We start from the raw sequence: 18,359 nt of genomic DNA on the forward strand, positions 1-18,359 counted from the left end.
AGCAACCTAGATGCCTCTAAACTGAAGAATGGATAAGGAAAATGTGGTACATTTACACAATGGAGTATTACTCAGCTGTAAAAGCAATGGCCTCATGAAATTTGCAGGCAAATGGATGGAAGTAGAAAAAATCATTCTGAATTAGGTAACCCAGTCCCAGAAAGACAAACACAGTATGTACTCATTCATGAGTGGATATTAGAAGTAAAGTACAGGATAACCAACCGACAATCCATAGCCCTAGAGAGGCTAGATCATGAAGAGGGACCAAAGAGGGATGCATGGTTTTCCCTGAGAAGGAGAAATAGAAGAAATCTCCTGGGTAAACTGAGGATGGGGGTGGAGGGGATAGGGGTATGGGAACTTGAGGGAGCAGGTTGGGTGGGATGGGTGCAGGAAGTGGGTTGGAGTGGTATGGGGGGTAAGGAAGGAGATTTCTTGATGAGGGGGACTATTTCTGGATTAGGGAGAAACCTGGTGCCAGGGAAACTCCCAGGAATCCACAAGGATAGCCTCAGCTAAGACTCCTAGCAATAGTGGAGAGGGTGCCTAAAGTGGCTATCTACTGTAATCAGATTGGTGACTACCCTAATTGTTATCAGAGAGTCTTTATTCAGTAACTGCTTGAAGCAGATGCAGAGATGCACAGCCAAGCACTCGACTGAGCTCTGAGAGTCCTCCTGAAGAAAGGGAGGAGGGATTGTACTAGCCAGGGTGTCAATGTCATGATGGGAGAAATCACAGAGATAGCTGACCTGAGCTCAGGGGGAGCACATGGACTCTGGACCAACAGTTAGGGAGTCTTCATGGGACTGACCTAGGTCATCAGGATGTGAGTGACAGTTGTGTAGCTTGGTCTGTCTATGGGACTCCTGGCAATGGGATCAGGACCTGTCCCTAATGCTTAGCTGGCTTTTCCTGCTTCCCCGTACTGGATTACCTTGCTCAACCTTGATGGAGGGGAAGGAGCTTGATCCTACCTCAACTTGATGTGCCATACTTTATTCAAGCCCATGTAGACAGAGGTGGAATGGATGGGGAGGTGGGTAGATGGGATTCAGGGGGAGGGAATGGGAGGAGAGGAGGTAGGGAAACTGTGTTTGGTATGTAAAATGAATGAAAAAATGTTGATAAAATAAAAAAAAATTTAAATGGCCCCCAAATTGAGTGACACTATTAGGAATTATGGTTTTGTTGGAGGCAGAGTGTCACTGTGGGGGTGGGCTTTGTACTCTCCTGTGCTCAAGCTACTGTACCAGTGAGACTGTCTACTTGCAGTTGCCTGCATGTTAGCGTGTAGCACCTCCTTCTCCAGCACCATGTCTGCCTGAGCACTGCTATGCTTCCCACCAAGATGCTAATGGACTAAACGTCTGAAACTGTAAGCCACCTTCACAATGAAATGTTTTCCTGGGGCTGGAGAGATGGCTCAGAGGTTAAGAGCACTGACTGCTCTTCCAGAGGTCCTGAGTTCAATTCCCAGCACCCACATGGTGGCTCACAACCATCTGTAATGAGATCTGGTGTCCTCTTCTGGCCTGCAGGCATACATGCTGTATACATAATAATAAATAAATAAATTAAAAAAAAAATGTTTTCCTTTTTAAGAGTTTCTGTGGTGATGGTGTCTGTTCACAGCAATAGAAACCCTGACGAAGACATATACAATGAAAGGAAAATGTTTAATTGGGGCTGGCTTCCAGCTTCAGAGGTTTAGTCCATTATCATGACAGGAAGCATCTTGATCCACAGGCAGCAGCAGGAGACTGTGTCACACTAGGCCTACTCTGAGCATATAAGATCTCAAAGCCTGCCTCCATAATGACACACTTCCTAAAACGAGGCCACATCTATTCCACCAAGGCCACACCTCCTAATAGTGCCACTCCCTGTGGGCCAATCATTCACACACATGAGTCATTGGAGATAATTCCTATTCAAACCACCACAGGGACAATCATTTCTACTGACAGTAACATTCTAAGATGAGTGGATAGTCTACCCTTCTTGAATTATCAAGATAAGTAATATAATGGTTTCTCTGCAGAGAGATCAGAACACCTTTTTTTCAAAACCTTGTTCAGGACTCATTTTATCTACTGTCTGTTGTTGTTCTTGGTAGTGTTATTTTTGAAAGTAGTATGTCCCTTTGCTCCTCAGTTTTGTCTTAAACAAGAAGTGATCCTGTCTAGCTTCCTAAATGTTTTTTGATGAAAGGCACCTTGGCAAGTTTCTTTGTCAAGAGAAAATAAAGTGCTAAGTTAGAACTGTGTTTTCCAATAAGTGAGTTTTAAATGAAAAACTTTTGCTACTGTGCCTGCCCACTAATTCTGACTGCTCATTATCTGAGTTTGAGACCTGACCTTGTAGAAACTGTAGCCAGGAAGTGGTTATGTCTCACTCATAGATAAATTTTTTAATAAGTAAAGTTTTTTTTTTGGGGGGGTCTCAAGACAGGGTTTCTCTGTGAAACAGTCCTGGCTGTCCTGGAACTCACTCTGTAGACAGGTGGCCTCAAATTCACAGAGATCTGCCTGCCTCTGCCTCCTGAGTGCTGGGATTAAAGGCATGCGCCGCCGCCGCCGCCGCCACCACCACTTGGCTAGGTAAAGTTCTTATCTAGGAATATCTAGGGAGGCGGATGGGCACATACTCTGAACCTGCTGGCAATGCGGTCCATGGTACAGCATAGCGGAAGGATCTAGAAACAAGAACCCTGACCTCTGAGGAGCCAATCAGAATGCCCTAGCAGCTGCTTTAAATTGAGAAGGCCCAACAGTTGCGAGGGAAATCGCCATCAAGACTGTGGTATCCCTGCCACCGGGAACGTCTCTTAGAAAATGAGTGGCTGCTACTCTTGAGGACATGGAAAGTCAGAGGACTTAACGGACCCTCACATTTAGGTAAACTACAATAGTCTTTGTTTGAGGTTAATGGCCAGGGTAGAGGGATTAATCTGTGATCTTGATGAATGACCACTCAGGGGTTCAGAATCGGCTCACGTGTGGTATAGGTTTCTTTTGTGGTGGCGGTTTCTCGGGAGGTAGTGGTTTCTCCTGAGATGGTGATAGCTTCAATTATGTGACTAACCATTTCCTACCCCCTCTTTAAAGTTCTCCACACATCCTCCCTCCTCCTCTTCAAAGATTTATATTCCTCAGAAGGACTTGGTGGCATTTCCACAGTTGCGGTGTAACGATTTGGACTTCTTCATCAACCAGGGATAACATGGTGAGATGTCTTTTATATATGAGTCCTTTAAAAGAGTAAGGACTGAACTGTGTAGATATGTATTTCTCTTTCTACAGTATTTGATATTTTAACTTGGTTTTCACATCTGAAGAGCAAGTACATACTCATGTACCTGTGTTTCATAACTGATGTAGAAGAGTGTGATTTCATTCAGTATAATGAGCTCTGGAACTTTGGAAATGCATTGGAACTTTGCCAGACACTTGCTATGTAACCACTCACTGGCCTTTATGATGCTCCTGCTTCTGTCTCTTTAATGGTGGTGTTGCAGATGTGTATCTCAGAACATGACCTATTTATTATTTTCCTTTAAATTATAAACTGATTTTAGGAGCATAAGAAAATGTGCATCTAGATTTCCCTAGTATACATACCTTATACATCCAAAAAATTACCAAAAACAGATTGCTGGATAATAAGTTAACTTCATATTTCATTTGAATTTGATGATTTATTCAAATAATACTGTCATTGAATTCCAGGACTCCATTCAAGATACCTCAGTGAAATTAGTCATCATTTCTTCATAGTCAGTTTTAGTAGGGCAGTTCCTCAGTCTTCACTGGACTTCACCAGCTCAACATATGTGAAGATTCCTGGTCAGGCACACTTCCCAAACTTCTGTCCATTTGGATGGGTCTCACTTAGAATTTTTGCGCAGTGTGCACAATGCTGCATGTTGTTAGGACATTTACATACATGTATGTATAGTTCATTACATGTAATGTACATTTGTAATAAAAAGTAAAATGAGGACTGCTTGGGTAGAGTAAGGGATTGTAGAAAAAGCAAGATGGGTGGAGAACATAATAAGGTCAGCATAAGTAAGGAACTGTTATGTGCATATCTACATATATGTTACATATATGTGTGACTAGTTATTTAAGTCTAAATACTGAATATGAGAAAACACATGTTACATTTGTCTTCTTGAATTTCCCACCACCAAGTGTAACTGTTCCTTTTCCTTACATTCACCTCAGCATTTGTTCTTATTTGTTTTCTTGATTTTCCCCTTTCTGGCTGGGGAAGGTATGGTTTTGGTATGCTTTTGATGAACATTTATCTAATGGCTATGATTAACATTTTTAATTTATTGGCCATTTGTATTCCCATGAGAACTGTCAAGTGCATTTGCCATTTGTTGATTTGGTGATTCCTTTATTTGGTGATTAAGTTTTGACTTCTTTATAGGTTGTAAATATTAATCATGTCAGATGTATAGTGGAAAAGCATTGTTGCCATTCTGATGTCTGCCTCTTCATAGTTGCTTACGTCCTTGCTTTGCAGAAGCGTGTTTATTTCATGCAGTCTCATTCATCAATTCTTGTTATTTTCTGAGATGTTTCCAGGGTCCCTTTTTTAGAAAAACTGTGCTACACCTATATCTTAAAATGTTTCCCTCGTGTTTTGTTACAGATTTCAGTACGTCTCATCATACATTAGGATCTTTGATCTATTTTGAATTAGTTTTGAGGAGTGAGGGACGGGATGAATGATCATCCATTTAGTTAGCCAGTTTTACCCACTCCATTTGTGGAAGCAGTTATCCTCGGTGTTTGGTTTTTGGCATCTTTAAAAATACATAAGTGGCTGTGGCTGTATGGTTTTATTTCTGAGTCTTCTATTCTATTCCAGGGTTCTACATATCTCTCTTTTTGCAGAAGCATTCATTTTTGTTGCTGGCTCCATAGTGTAATCTGAGAGCAGGTGTTGTCCCACCCCCAGCATTGCTGTGGCTACTTCTGGTCTGTTGTTCTTGTCCCTGCATTTTAGGACTTGGTTTCCTTTGAGCTAAACATAATCGGGAATTCAAGGCATTGCACTGCATCTGTGTGTAACTTGCAGTAACATGGTCATTTTGCTAATCTATGTGAGTGGGAAGATTTTCGCTCTTCTAGTGTCTTCTTCCATTTCTTCAGTGATTTAATGTTTTCATTTTTCAGTACTTCACTCCATCCGTTAGGTTTGTTCCTGGGTATTGTAAATTTTTGAAAACATTGTGCATGGGCTTGTGTTTCTGATTTATTCCTCAGTATCAGGGTTTGGGTCACTATGGACTGCACAGTATTTTATGCTGCTGAGCACCCTCCTTCCTTGGTGGAAGTGTTAAGTACATATTAGTGTTTGTGTTTGAGTGTTTGCATTCTTTTAACCATATGAGCACATCACTTGCCCATAGAGATTATTTAACCTCTTTTATTTTATCCCATTTATTTCCTTCTTTGTATGTGGGTAAATCCTTCAAGCAGGATATTGAAAAGGTTTTGGGGAAGCAGATCCCATTGTCTTATTCCTTGACTTTAGATAAAATGGTTTCTGGTCTTTACAATTTAGTATATTGTTAGCTATAGGTTTGTTATGTAGAACCATTTTATGTTGAGGTGTGCTCTTAGAATCTTCAGGGCTTTTGTCATTAACTGGTCTTTAGCTTTTTCAAGGTCTTTTCTGCTTGTTTTTCCAGTTTTAGGATGTGCCCTGCTTAAGCAAGCACACCTTTCTGCATATTTTAGATCATCCTGTGATCTCTGCTCTGAATGTATTTAGGTGCTGTATAGTCTTTATTGATTTGTGTAACGTGAACTACCCCGTGTCCCTGATAGGAACCCAACTTGATCATGATGTTTTTAATGTGGGCTGGTGAGCAGGCTGCATGACCTGAGTTAGGTCTTCTCTGAGTTTTACCTTCATTATTTACTTATTTTTTTTTAAATTTTTTTTTCAAATTTATTTATTTTTATTTCACGTACATTGGTGTTTTGCCATGGGTGTTGGGTCTCAGGAACTGGAGTTACAGACAGTTGTGAGCTGCCATGTGGGTGCTGGGAATTGAACCCTGGTCCTCTGGAAGAGCAGTCAGTGCTCTTAACCGCTAAGCCATCTCTCCAGCCCCTATTTACTTATTTTTATGTTGTTGATGTTTAAATATAGAATTTGCTTGAATTTTTCTTCCAGTTCTAATGTTCTTTAGGTTAACTGATATTCATACACTTTGCTGGTGAACCTTTCTACACTGCTTTTTGTTTATATTTTTTATTTTTAGTTCTAATAATTCTATTTTTTGTTTGTTTTCAAACTCACAGTTTCTTGCTGTGTTCTCATGTATGTTTTTTGGTTTGCATCTCCATGTCCTTAGTTGGATTCCTTCACCTGCTACTTTGTATCTTCTTTGAAATTTCTGAATATCTTTTCATGTGGAGTTTGAATTCTTAGCCCAGCCTTTCAACCACTTCATCACTTTTAGTTTCATCATTTGAGGGGTTATGATCATTTTTCCTGCTTTTCATATTACTTGTGCTTCTGTGTTATATTTTCTTCATCGTTTACTATTGGTTTCTCTTCAAGTTTTATTTGGAGAATGTAGAAGTAACCGTCTTATTCAATAAGAAACACAGAACCAATGCAAAGAAGAAAACCAAGAGGTCAGAGCTAAGAGCTAAAAACCTTACCCTTCCTCTGGCGGTGGTCCTACCTCTCCGAAAGAGAGCTACTTCCTGTGTGTTTGTCTTTATAAAGACTTTCTGTTCTGCCTTCTCATTGGTTGTAAACCCAACCATATGACTGCCTTGTCACTGCCTGTCTGTACAGACCTCCAGGTCTTCTATGGTTGGTATTGAGATTAAAGGCCTGTGTCTCCAATGCTGGCTGTATCCCTGAACACACAGAGATCTACCTAGCTCTGCCTACCACCGCTCAGCTTCTGAGATGGCTTGCTATTAGCTCTGACCACCGGACATCTTTATTTATTAACATACAAATCACATTTTAGTACAAATAAAACATCACCATATTTCCTCTTTTCTATTTTAATAAAAAGAAAAAAAGGAAAAAGGTTATGACTAACATAAGAAAAACTATATACAAAAGTACAATAACTATATACCATATATACAAGTAATAAATACCTAAACAATGCCTAGTCCATTTGTATTTGACAAATTCAGAGAAAATAATTCCATTATCTATCCTATTTTGGTAAGTCCAAAATTACCTAATTCACTTTCTATCCTAACTAATCTTCAACTATAACTAACTAATCTTCAACTCCCTCAGAGACCCAAGAAGGAAATAATATTACCTAACAAAAATAAAAACAGGAAGTATGTGCAAGCAACTTCCAAAAAATTGTGAGTTGATAGAAACAACCAGCTGCCTGGACAGTCACCTGAGGTTTCTCTGCAGTGTTGGGGCATCATCTTCAGCCTATAGGCTTAGCATATCTGACAGACTCATTTGTGAAGTAGGATGCACACAAGGTCAACAGTTCAACCTCACATTGGGTGAGAGCAGTCCATGTACCAGAAATACCTGAATTCCACTAGTGTCCTGTCATGATTCAGGATTTTAAATTCTGGAAATTGTTGATGTTTTTTAAATTCAGCTGTCCATTCTTCTTGGCTGTGTATATATGGCTTCATCTCAGCATCCTGTTCTTCTCCACATCCATCTATTAAATGCCAGTCTACTATTGAGAGGTGTGAACTTAGTTACTCTTCAAGAATAACTGTTTCAGCTGCTGTTCCACTGCACATCAGAAGCCATCGGCCCACTGCCTGTTCAGCTGCCTTCGAAGAAAAGGGCACTGTACCTTTTCTGGATTGCTTTAGGGATGGTGCCATATTGTCCTGGCCTCAGAAGATGCCTTTTGATAAAGCCATACCCACACTTGTTTTGGCAAGAATCAGTAGTCCTTTGTTTCGTGTCCTGTTTGTCCATTTTGTCCTTTTGATTTGAGGATACTTTGTTGTCCAGTGGCTAACTTTTGTCACAATAAAAGTTAACTCCATATGCAGTTTCTTCAATGGCCATATTCTCTCTGAAGTAGATTGGTACTGCCAGGAGCCGACATGTCTCATAGTCATAACAAAAAGAAAAATTTTCTAAGTTATTAAAACATTTTAAATGCCATATTCTGTAGATCTCTGAAGGGTTTGAAGATGACCTGTCTATCTAAAATATATCTGCTCAATCTTGAAAACATACCTAATATGACTACAAGTTCTATTATAATGTCTAACTACTAACTTTCATTTCTTTATATCCTAATAGTTGGTAATAATAACATTCAAGGATCAGAAAATTGCATTACATTGTTAAATGAACGGTATAAGTATAATTAGAAGTATACATATAGCATTTTCTAACAATATCAATTTCAATATATATAATTTATATATAATATAAAACAATACAATCCAATGTAAAGTATTTACAACTAGTAATTGTCTTTTTCTTTTCTTTTTTCTTTTTTTTTAAACAATAATCTTAAATCTAACCTCCTTTGCTTAGCCCTTTTCGTAAGCATTAACAACAACTTGTAACCAACCCCCCTAAACATTGAAAATTATCCCAGACCCAAAACCCATTAAAAGACCAAAAAACCACCCTCCCCACACCACCTCTTTGGGAATGTGGGCGTCATATTCTTAAAATTGCTTCCTGCTGGGTATGGGCGAAGGTATCTTTATCCTGAAGAGGAAAATTTTAGGTTAATTGTCAAATTCTAGGAAAGGTAACTATATCCTTCGTTATCCAGTCTGTGTAGAATGCCAAAGTTCAGGGTTTATCTCAAGTCCTTATTCAAGTAGTCTTTGAGACTGTATAATCTCAGCTAGCCCTCTCAAAATTGCTCTGAGCACTTTGTAATTCAAAGCTGATCTGTAGATGATGTTTGTCAGCTTAGGGATATTATTATTGTCCACATGGAATTGTTGTTGTTGTGGGGCCCCATCTTCTTTCTGGAGACTTCAGTTGATGTTAGGCCTGGCCATGATTTCCTGCAGAAAACTGAAAAGAGACTCGAACACAAAGACAAATATATGCAGCTAATTGAAGCCTTTTTTCTAGAATTAGTTAGTATTCTATATGACCATTCATATCTTAACAAAGTTTAAAATGTATCTATCTATCTATCTATCTATCTATCTATCTATCTATCTATCTATCTATCTTAATCTTGTAAATTTTTATATAAAATTCATACTTTAAGAAAAGTTTAAAGAATCAGAATAGAATCAAAGAGTTCAGATTAGTAATAGAATAGTCCCTTAATTAATTTGGTCTTTCTCCTGTCCCATAGCAGAAGATGGCTCTTTTCTTCTGGCATGATACAGGGAGTATGCATTTTCCTTTTAAAAACATGCTTGAGTTTCAAGAAGGAGAGAGCCATTCTCCAACTCCAAAGTCAGCTTTAAATTTTAATTGAACTGGGACTATTAGAAGACTAATAGTGTTAAATTTCTTTAGAGAAGAGCAGAAACAAACATTTAGGAAGACATAAAATTTTTTAGATGATATACCCATATGCCATTTCACTCTGTTTCCTGGGATAGATGATTTGTCCCTTTTCTTCAGTTGTCTCATTTGTCCAGTGTTCTTCAGATTCCTTAACCTTCATTCTCCTAAAAGACAAAAACAAAAACCTTTCCCCAAGACTAATTTTGGGGATGTTCCTTTTTGGCAAGTTATTATCTGATTAAATAAAAAAGCATGTGTTACTGGTATAAGTTAGTTTAAATTGGATGTTCATGCTGGTTGATGAACTATCATCTCCTCTAATTAAGAGGCCTCTCTTGTTCAAAACCTTTATCAAATATCACCATAGGAGAAACTAGGGAGCAGCCTCCTCTTGCAAGCCAAATCTCCAGTACTATGCAAAGATGACAAAAGTCACCACTGTAGCAGTTGTAACACCAGTGTAGACCAAGTCCATGAAGAGACATAAAATTATTAACTCCAACTGCCCAGCCCAAATGAGAATAGAACAGGAATCAAAAACAGTGTGCAGTGAACTGTGAGGTTAAGACTGAATGGGGTCCATGTGGTCATAGTAAATGAACTAAATGAACTGGGTAGGGTGGGAGGAACCTAAGAAGAAGCAATGCTGAATAAAAGAAAGTGGAGAAGGAAAAAGGGGAAGCATGTGATGAAGAGGAGGGGAAAGAGACAATGATAGGAGTGCATAATTACAAATGTGTGAACCAAACTAGGTAAATGTACGGAAAGGAATAAAACCTAGAAGGTTTGAAAATGCTGTAAAGTATCAATGATACAGAAGAATAGTGGAAAGGAAAGGAGGGAATACAATGGGCAAAACCAAATGTTTTAAATGTCCAAGTCTTAACTGTGCTTATTTCTAGGTCCACTACTGGAGTACGCCAACTGAGAATTGACTTTGGATTTTTTCACCTTTATTGACTTTTAGGTTGGTGCTGAGCCCTGACAGTCAAAGGTCAGTTATCTGACACAACTCTCTTCCTTTTACGAGCTCTCATTTTTTTCTGTGTCCCACGAACCTCTACTATGTATTCATAACTTTTATACCTATAGGGGGCAGATGCTCCCTCTCTTCAGGGACTCTATAGTTTGTAAATTATGAGGTTGCTGATGTCCATACAATTATCTCATGTGTTTTAAGAGTTGAGAAAGAAAGGATCCTGATATTTTTCTTGGGAATTGGATCTCAGGGCATTCTTATCCCACCCAGCAGAAGAGAGCCTGTGTGAGAGAGGAGGCTGCTGAAACTTTAAGGTCTTACCTTTCCTTAACCTGACACTTCCTTTTTGTTTGTTCTCTGATTTTGGATTAGTTTTAAATTATTGTTTGTGTGTTTGTGTGATGTGTTTAAGTGCAGGGGAGTACATGTCAAAGAGGTCTATGGAGGTCTGAGGACAACTCTTTACAGTGAGTTCTTTGTTTTGGGTATTAAAGGGAAAAGTTATGAATATTCTGATTCTTTGTTTCTTTTTGCTTTGTCAGATTCTTAATTTCCCCTTTTTTTTCCTTCCTCATAATTGCCAGATTTCTTTGGATGATTCTCACACCTTCTTTGACTTTACACTTTCTCAGAAACTGTTTCAAAGACTGTAGTTTCAAGTTTTCATATATGACACCACTCACTTATTTTTAAATAATTTTATTAATTCTTTGAGAATTTCATACAGTATATTTTGAACATATTCACCTCCTCAACTCCCCTTCACTACACTTTTCAGATCTCCTGTCACTTCCCAACCAACCTTGTGATTAGTGATTTTTTGTTCTTTCCCCATTGAGTCCATTCATTTTTTTATTAAGAAAATTTTTTCATTTGTTTACACACCAATCAAAGATCCCCCTCTTCCCTCCTCCCACTCCACCAGCCTCCCCCTCCAAACCCACCTCCCACTGTCCCCCACAAGAAGACAAGGCCTCTCATGGGGAGGCACATCCAGTAGAGGCAAGTCCAAGCCCTTCCCCCTGCCTCAAGGCTGCACGAGGTGTCCCATCATAGGTAGTGGGCTCCAAAAAGTCCACTCATGCGCCAGGGATGGATTCTGATCCTTGAACACATTGGCGTGGGGGACCACTTCCTAAATATAACACCAGTAGCACAGGCACTGAGAGCAACAATTAATAAATGGGACCTCCTGAAACTGAGAAGCTTCTTTGTCCTAAGGCAAAGGACACAGTAAATAAGACAAAAGGACAGCCTACAGAACGGGGAAAGATCTTCACCAACCCCACATCTGACACAGAGGGCTGATCTCCAAAATATATAAAGACCTCAAAATATATAAAGAAATCAAAATAACGAGTCCATTCATTTTTAAGATATATTAATTACACATCTTAATGGAATTCATTCTGTATTCCCATACCTTCCTCTAGTCTACACTAACCATGTCATATAGTTCTTTTTCCAACTCAACACCTGATGTGGCACCTTTACTAGATGCTTAGAATTTCTATTCTGTTTTCAGGTAGACTGTTACCACATAAGGGAGAGAACTTAAGGATTTAATTGGACATCTTTGGGGGAGTTGCTTCATTACACTGGGTCTCCCTTTATCTTTAGGATACATGTTTGTATTTTAGGATTATGTTGGGACTGGTGTTTCTGGCCATAGGCTCAGGTCAGTTTGAAGCCCCTAACCATCTTCTTTCATGCATATCTCTTGCAATTTTGGTGTGTCTTCATATGCCACAAAGGTGATCCAAGTATGACAAGTCATGGGCTGGAATGTCATTCTTTTTTCTTTAATCACAGTTAATAGGATGTCTTAGTATTTTATATTTCCAAGATAATGATGATGGCATCACTTTTGTATAGATTCACCCTTTCTTTTGTGATGGCTTCTATACTATTGAGATGAAATATCAGGAGTCAGGTAGCTAAGTGACCAAAATTGTCTTCTGCTAACCTAGTGCTCTAATCAATTTCTATTGGTATTTGATCACTTACAAATATTTGTGTATACACATATGTAAGGGAGTTGGTTTTATGTCTATTCATACACAAATAGACCTTAATACACTCACAAACCAATTTTTTTTGCCTACAAATAGAGGCAGGTATCTAGAAACGGCTGTTTTATTTATTCTACAAATAACTATCTATACGCTAACAATGGTTGCAAATAAGATTCTGTGGCCATCTGTCAAGTTTTCTAATGTTTCTCACCCTCCTGCAGGTTCATTAAGATGGACAACAGGGAACTGCCCACACTGTTGAATCTTTCTATACAGCATCTACTGAATAATGAGCCTGCAGCAATTCATGCTCTCAAGGTGATACCAAGGGAGCTTTTTGTTCCATTGTTCTCTGCTGCCTTCAAGGGTGGGCATAAGAATATAGTGAAAGCAATGGTGAAGGTTTGGCCTTTTATGTGTCTCCACATTGGATCATTAAGGACACGGGAGTCCCAGCGGGAACTCCTGAAAACCATGGTCGAGAGTCTTCAGTTCCTACCTGTCCAGAACTCAGCTTCTAGGTAAGACCCTGTATAACAGAGATGTGGTAAGACACAGGAGGTTATGCCACAGCCTGCTACTCTTCCAAAGGTAATATGCAAAAAGTGAAACAGTGAAAAAGGCTATGGGACTGATGGTCCAGTGTTGAGGTCACTTTGAGAACAAGTGTCTTATAAGGTTGGGTATGGAATGTAAGCGATTGAGGGCACTGTTGATGGATTCATATTATGGTGTTACTATTACGTAGAAGGACATGAGTGTTAAGACTGCTGAGGATTGGTGGAGAATAAAAGAGAAAATAGTGTGTGCTGTTTACTGAGAATTTTGTTCTGTTGTCCACTGCTGCTTCCTCAGTGGATGGGCATGAGAAGACACTGACCGCAATGGTAAAGGCTTGGCCCGTTTTTGTCTCCACGCTAGAAAATTAAGCATACAAGAAACATGGTGAACTGAAAGACATGCCTGATGGTCTTCAGGTGTTACTGCCAAGAACTCAGCTTTTCAGTAAGAATATATATAATGGGTGTATGGCAAGATAGCAACACATTATCCTGTAGCCTGTTGTGAGAGAGGACTGGATAATCTTTCACAGTTAGTTAACGGTGAATGCTGAAAATCAATGTGAGGTGGTTGGTACGTCAGCTGAGGTTATCTTAAAAACTCTGATGTCTTGCAAAGGGTTTTAATTTTGTAATAGATGTGAGTGGGGCTACTGTTGATAGACATACGTAATGGAGATGTTTCATAGAAGACAGGAATAACAAGACTTGTGAGCATTAGTTGATCATAGAAAATAGTAAAGGATACAGTATTTGAATAAGAAAGTCTTGCTGGTAGCTGGTATATGGAATAACAAAAGAAAAAATAGATGATTTTGTCACTACGTGTTATCAGTGATCCTGCTCGGTTATATTAATGTTTGCTACCTCTTAGTGTTCTATGTTCTCTTTTCCCTGCAGGAGCCCTAAACTGAGGATCCTAGATTTAAGGCAGGATGTTGGCTGCAAGATCATCTGTCCGGAGAGCAGTACTAAGTCACCTGACTGTTTTCACTCCTGTGCTTACTCTGAGCACTCTATCTTGAAAATCGAAGGCCAGTGTAGTATGGCAAGTTCAGAACCTGAGGCTCAGTCCTCCAGGCAGGCTATGGAATTATTAGTGAACCTTTCCCTTGATAGAACCTTAAGGGAAACTGAATTTTTGGTTCTGCTTCTGAATAAAGTAGAGCAGAGCTCAGGCTCTTTGCACCTGTGCTGCCGAGATTTGCAAATAGACAAAGTGTGTGACTGTAGAAACACCCTACGTCATCTGGATCTGAAATGTATTGATCACCTGGCAGTTGATCAGGCTTCTCTGAGTGAGGTCACCACCCTTCTGACTCAGGTGGTGCACCTGGACAGACTTTGTCTGTGTAAAATCACTTGTAGATCTTTGAATGGGGAAGCCTTTCGAAATTTTATCTCTGAGCTTGGGCGTATGGACCATCTCAATGAGCTCAACTTGTCCTCTTTCTGCCTCACAGATCATCTTGAACATGTCCTGAGGTAAGGGTATGGGATGGATACCGAGTTTCCAATAATAGCCTGTTTTTAAGGTGAGAGAAGTAATCCTTAGATATTCTTAAGCTTCCCATAGCCCTTTCTCTTTCCACCTCAGCATGGGCTATGCTGGGAGTTTAAAAACAGCTAGGGAAGGGTATATTTCTGTAATTGAAGAGAAAAATGGGGTTACAAAAACCTTAGTCAGCTGAGCATGTGCGGGCACTGTGCTCATTCCAGAAGTATAAAGGTAAAGAGAACAATGCAGTCCTCCTCTGGTCATCGAGAGATGAAGAGGAGGAATTGAGAGAAAGACTTCAGGTTGGGCACAGGTGCACATAGCCATCTACCCATAGACTGTAATGTCAGAGCATTAGGAAAATCTCCAAGGTTCAGGCTATGACTGTAGAGGCTGTCACTTGGGGACTGGCCAAAGGGAGCTTCCAGTTGGTTGCTCCTCTACCTTGATTATATTGTAATTACTAAGCAGATAATATTTTCCACTAAGTTTTTCACACAACTCTATAATATTGTACACAGTGTCAAGGTTAAAATAGTATTTGTCAGGGTGGTAAAGTGTCTTTCATAGACCCACAAGTCTACTAAGTATGTGAAAGCTCACATCATTTGCTGCTCATGCAATCCATGTGCAAAGTAGTTGGTTTCAGATTCATAGATATAGTTCCCCTCTTCTAGACCTCATTTTTCAGAAACACTTTTCTGTTTCCTCCCTGCAGAGTCCTACCAGCTAGTTTGGAATTCTTACATCTACCATTCTGTGGACTTTCTTACAACGACTTCAAGTTTCTGTCTGAGTGCCCTCAAGCCAACCACTTAAAGCTCCTGAATATCAGCAACAACCCAATGAACTGGGAAGATAGTGAGCCCCTTTATAACCTCCTGCAGAATAACTCTAGCACCTTGCAACAGCTGGCAATCAATCATTGCCTTCTAACAGACTCTACAATCTCTTTTCTCATCTCCGCACTAAATCACTGTTCTCAACTCCGAATCCTCAACTTTTCCTCCAATCCACTTACTATGACTATGCTAATGAGAATTCTTGAGCACTTAACATCCTTGGTGAAGCTTAAATATGTGTTTTATCCTATCCCTGTGCATTGCTATGGGAGATGGCACTTTCAGGACAGTTTAGATCGACAGAAGCTTGCTGATGTGCAGGCACAATTGAAAAGAATGCTACAAGAGGCAAAAAGGAACGACATGCATTGGATGACTTTTTCTGATTAAATTTACAGTCCAACACAGTTTCACCTTGATATGTTCTCTTTAAGTATTAAATGTTTTTTTTCTTGATCCCATAGACTGAATGTATAAGGTTATTATGTTTTAGCAAAATACAGTTAAAATATAGGTATGTAACTAATTTCTATAGAGAATAACTTAGAAGAAGATGGAGGACTCAGAGTGTCTGTGAGTCTCTTGACTATTGTTCTTGATAGTACTTCATCCTTCCTACTAAAGTTTTAGGTAGAAGAGTTGGAAAGACTATATCATGAATTACCACAGCCTTGTCCTCACTGAGATTTACTTCTGGGCACTTGACTGCAGACATGACACTCTAACCTTTCCTGGATATGTTTTTGGAGGGCAGGTAGTTATTGAAACTGATGCTTTTATCCCCTGAGTTGTATTAAGCTTCTATATTAAGATGTTTTTAGTTGCTTATAGGAAGACATCTGGATTTAACAGTGAGAAAAAGAATCTGTGCCCATTACCCATTGAGTGGCTCAGTTTTTCTTTATTTCATACTCATTTACCAAGGATCGGTTTGCGATATTATTGTAGGCAGCAAGAATGAACAAACAAACAAGACAAGGTCCCTGTCTCAAGCCACTCAGAGGCTGAATGTTTCTGTGGTTTATCTATTCCTCCACCATTCATTAGTGCATAGAAGAAAGTTGTTTTACACTCTTGGGCCCCGATTTATCTTCCTTGTTCTTGTTACATGGTCTGTTTAAAGTAAAGTAAACTCTATGATGTTAACTCTTCTCAACAGAATTCATGGATTCAATGTTACCATCTTGGAGGCTTTCTCAAACATCTGCTTGATGTTTGCCTTCTGTCATCTTGCAAAATGCCTGACATAATAGACTAGTAAGGAAGAGAACTTTGTTTCTCTGCTTTAGACGTTTCACCATGATTATTTAGTTGCACTGGTTTGGAACTTCAGCAAGGCAGAAGAACATGGTAAAGAGCTTGTGGCAGAGGGAGATCCTTCCAATTCATGAGGCCAGGAAGCAGAGAGAGCAGGAGCCTGAGTCTCTGTACAGCCTGCTCTAAAGTTTCTACCACCTGCCCTGGAGCCATTCTTGAAGTAACCTATTCAAAAATTTCACCCACCTGCCATGGAGCCATCATCTTGAGACCACCTTCTATCATATTAGCTTGGGAGACATTTAGGATCCATGGCATGACACAGCTGTTCTTCCTTCAGATACTTTCCTCCACACCTGGTTGTTCTGTCTTACTGCAAATCTCCATCTCCATCCTGGTATACATGATTCTGGTTGAGTTTCTTGCTGCTGCTTTTCCACTATAGTTGCTTCATTTGTTGTGCTTTGTTGTCCTGGGTGTGGTGGATCCATGGTGTAATGCTGGCTACCTTCTCAGCTGTATGAGTTTAGAGAATCACCATGTAGGGTGATTTCCAAGTTGGTTCCAGAGCCCCTTTGGTTACTCGCTTGACCCAGACAGTATCGCTGGACTTGAACAAAGGGAAACAGGTGGTGGATTCAGAGTTTGGCTGGGTCTTTCGGATAGTCCAATGAATAGCCTTTATGGAGGAATGGAGCGTCTGTAGTGACTTGAGAAAGGAATGGTTAGAGAGGTTTCCAACTGCTGGTCTTTGAGCCTGGGAAGCAGTGGGGGAGGTCTTCCAAACATAATCCCATAGCGGGGTAAATCCCTCCCTATATGGTGTTCAGCATGCTGAAACCAAGCAAGGAAGGAGGCCTGTTCATTCTGTTGTAGACTCTAATGAGAGTTTTGTTAGTTTCTTTTAATGTCCTATTTATTGTTTTTAACCTTCCCAGAACTCTGATGTCTATGTGCACAATGAAGTATTCTCTCTATCCCTAAAGATTTAGCTATTAATTGAGAGGTTTTGGCTATAAAATCCAGGCCATTGTGAGACCCCATTGCAATGAGACCAGTTCCTGGAGGAGCTTTTAAGCTACTATTCGAGCAGTGTCAATCCTTGTGGCAAATGCTTCTTCTCACCTGGAAAAGATATCTATAAAAAGTAGCAAGTACTTTTATCCTTCCCCAACAGGTCAAATCTTGGTGAATTCAGTTTTCCCAGAATTCTTGGGGGGTTGGTCTCTCATTTGGACCCCTTTCTGGGTAAGAGCTCTCTGTTTTGGATTTACTTGAACACAAACCTGGTATCTGGCTGTGACATCCCACACTGTGTTGTCCAGTCTAGGTATAACATACCTTGATCTGAGGAACTCAAAAAATTTTGTGGACCCCAGATGAGTATCCTGGTAAAGGTCAGCTCCCAGAGTCCTGCCAGATGTTTCTGGGAGAGTGACTGTACTGGCTGTTTTTGTGTGTCAAGATGACACAAGCTAGAGTTATCAGAGAGGAAGGAGCCTCAGTTGAGGAAATGCCCCCATGAGATCCAGCTGTAAGGTATTTTCTCAATTAGTGATCAATGGGAGAGGGCCCAGCCTGTTGTTGTTGGTGCCACTCCTGGGCTGGTGGTCCTTGGTTCTATAAGAAAGCAGGCTGAGCAAGCCATGTGAAGCAAGGTAGTAAGTAGCTCCTCTCCATGGCCTCGGCATCAGCTCCTGTCTCCAAGTTCCTGCCCTG

The 18,359-nt window shown here is 39.9% G+C and overlaps 1 protein-coding gene across 2 annotated transcripts; it reads left to right on the plus strand.

Annotated features, from left to right (window-relative positions):
- The first annotated feature begins 2,690 nt into the window (after window positions 1-2,690).
- On the plus strand, window positions 2,691-15,855 carry LOC102926231 (melanoma antigen preferentially expressed in tumors-like). Of its 2 annotated transcripts, none has more exons than XM_076561948.1 (6): window positions 2,691-2,903; window positions 3,114-3,231; window positions 10,392-10,483; window positions 12,705-13,004; window positions 13,944-14,528; window positions 15,260-15,855. In XM_076561948.1, exons 4-6 carry the CDS (start codon window positions 12,715-12,717, stop codon window positions 15,771-15,773), a joined length of 1,389 nt encoding a protein of 462 aa, XP_076418063.1. In that variant the 5' UTR covers window positions 2,691-2,903; window positions 3,114-3,231; window positions 10,392-10,483; window positions 12,705-12,714; the 3' UTR covers window positions 15,774-15,855. The 2 variants fall into 2 exon arrangements, with proteins under 2 accessions (XP_076418063.1, XP_015860494.3); XM_016005008.3 differs by having other exon boundaries at window positions 2,771-2,903; window positions 3,147-3,231.
- Window positions 15,856-18,359: the final 2,504 nt, after the last annotated feature.

Source organism: Peromyscus maniculatus, chromosome X (genome assembly GCF_049852395.1).
Source record: "Peromyscus maniculatus bairdii isolate BWxNUB_F1_BW_parent chromosome X, HU_Pman_BW_mat_3.1, whole genome shotgun sequence".
Classification (NCBI taxonomy): domain Eukaryota; kingdom Metazoa; phylum Chordata; class Mammalia; order Rodentia; family Cricetidae; genus Peromyscus; species Peromyscus maniculatus.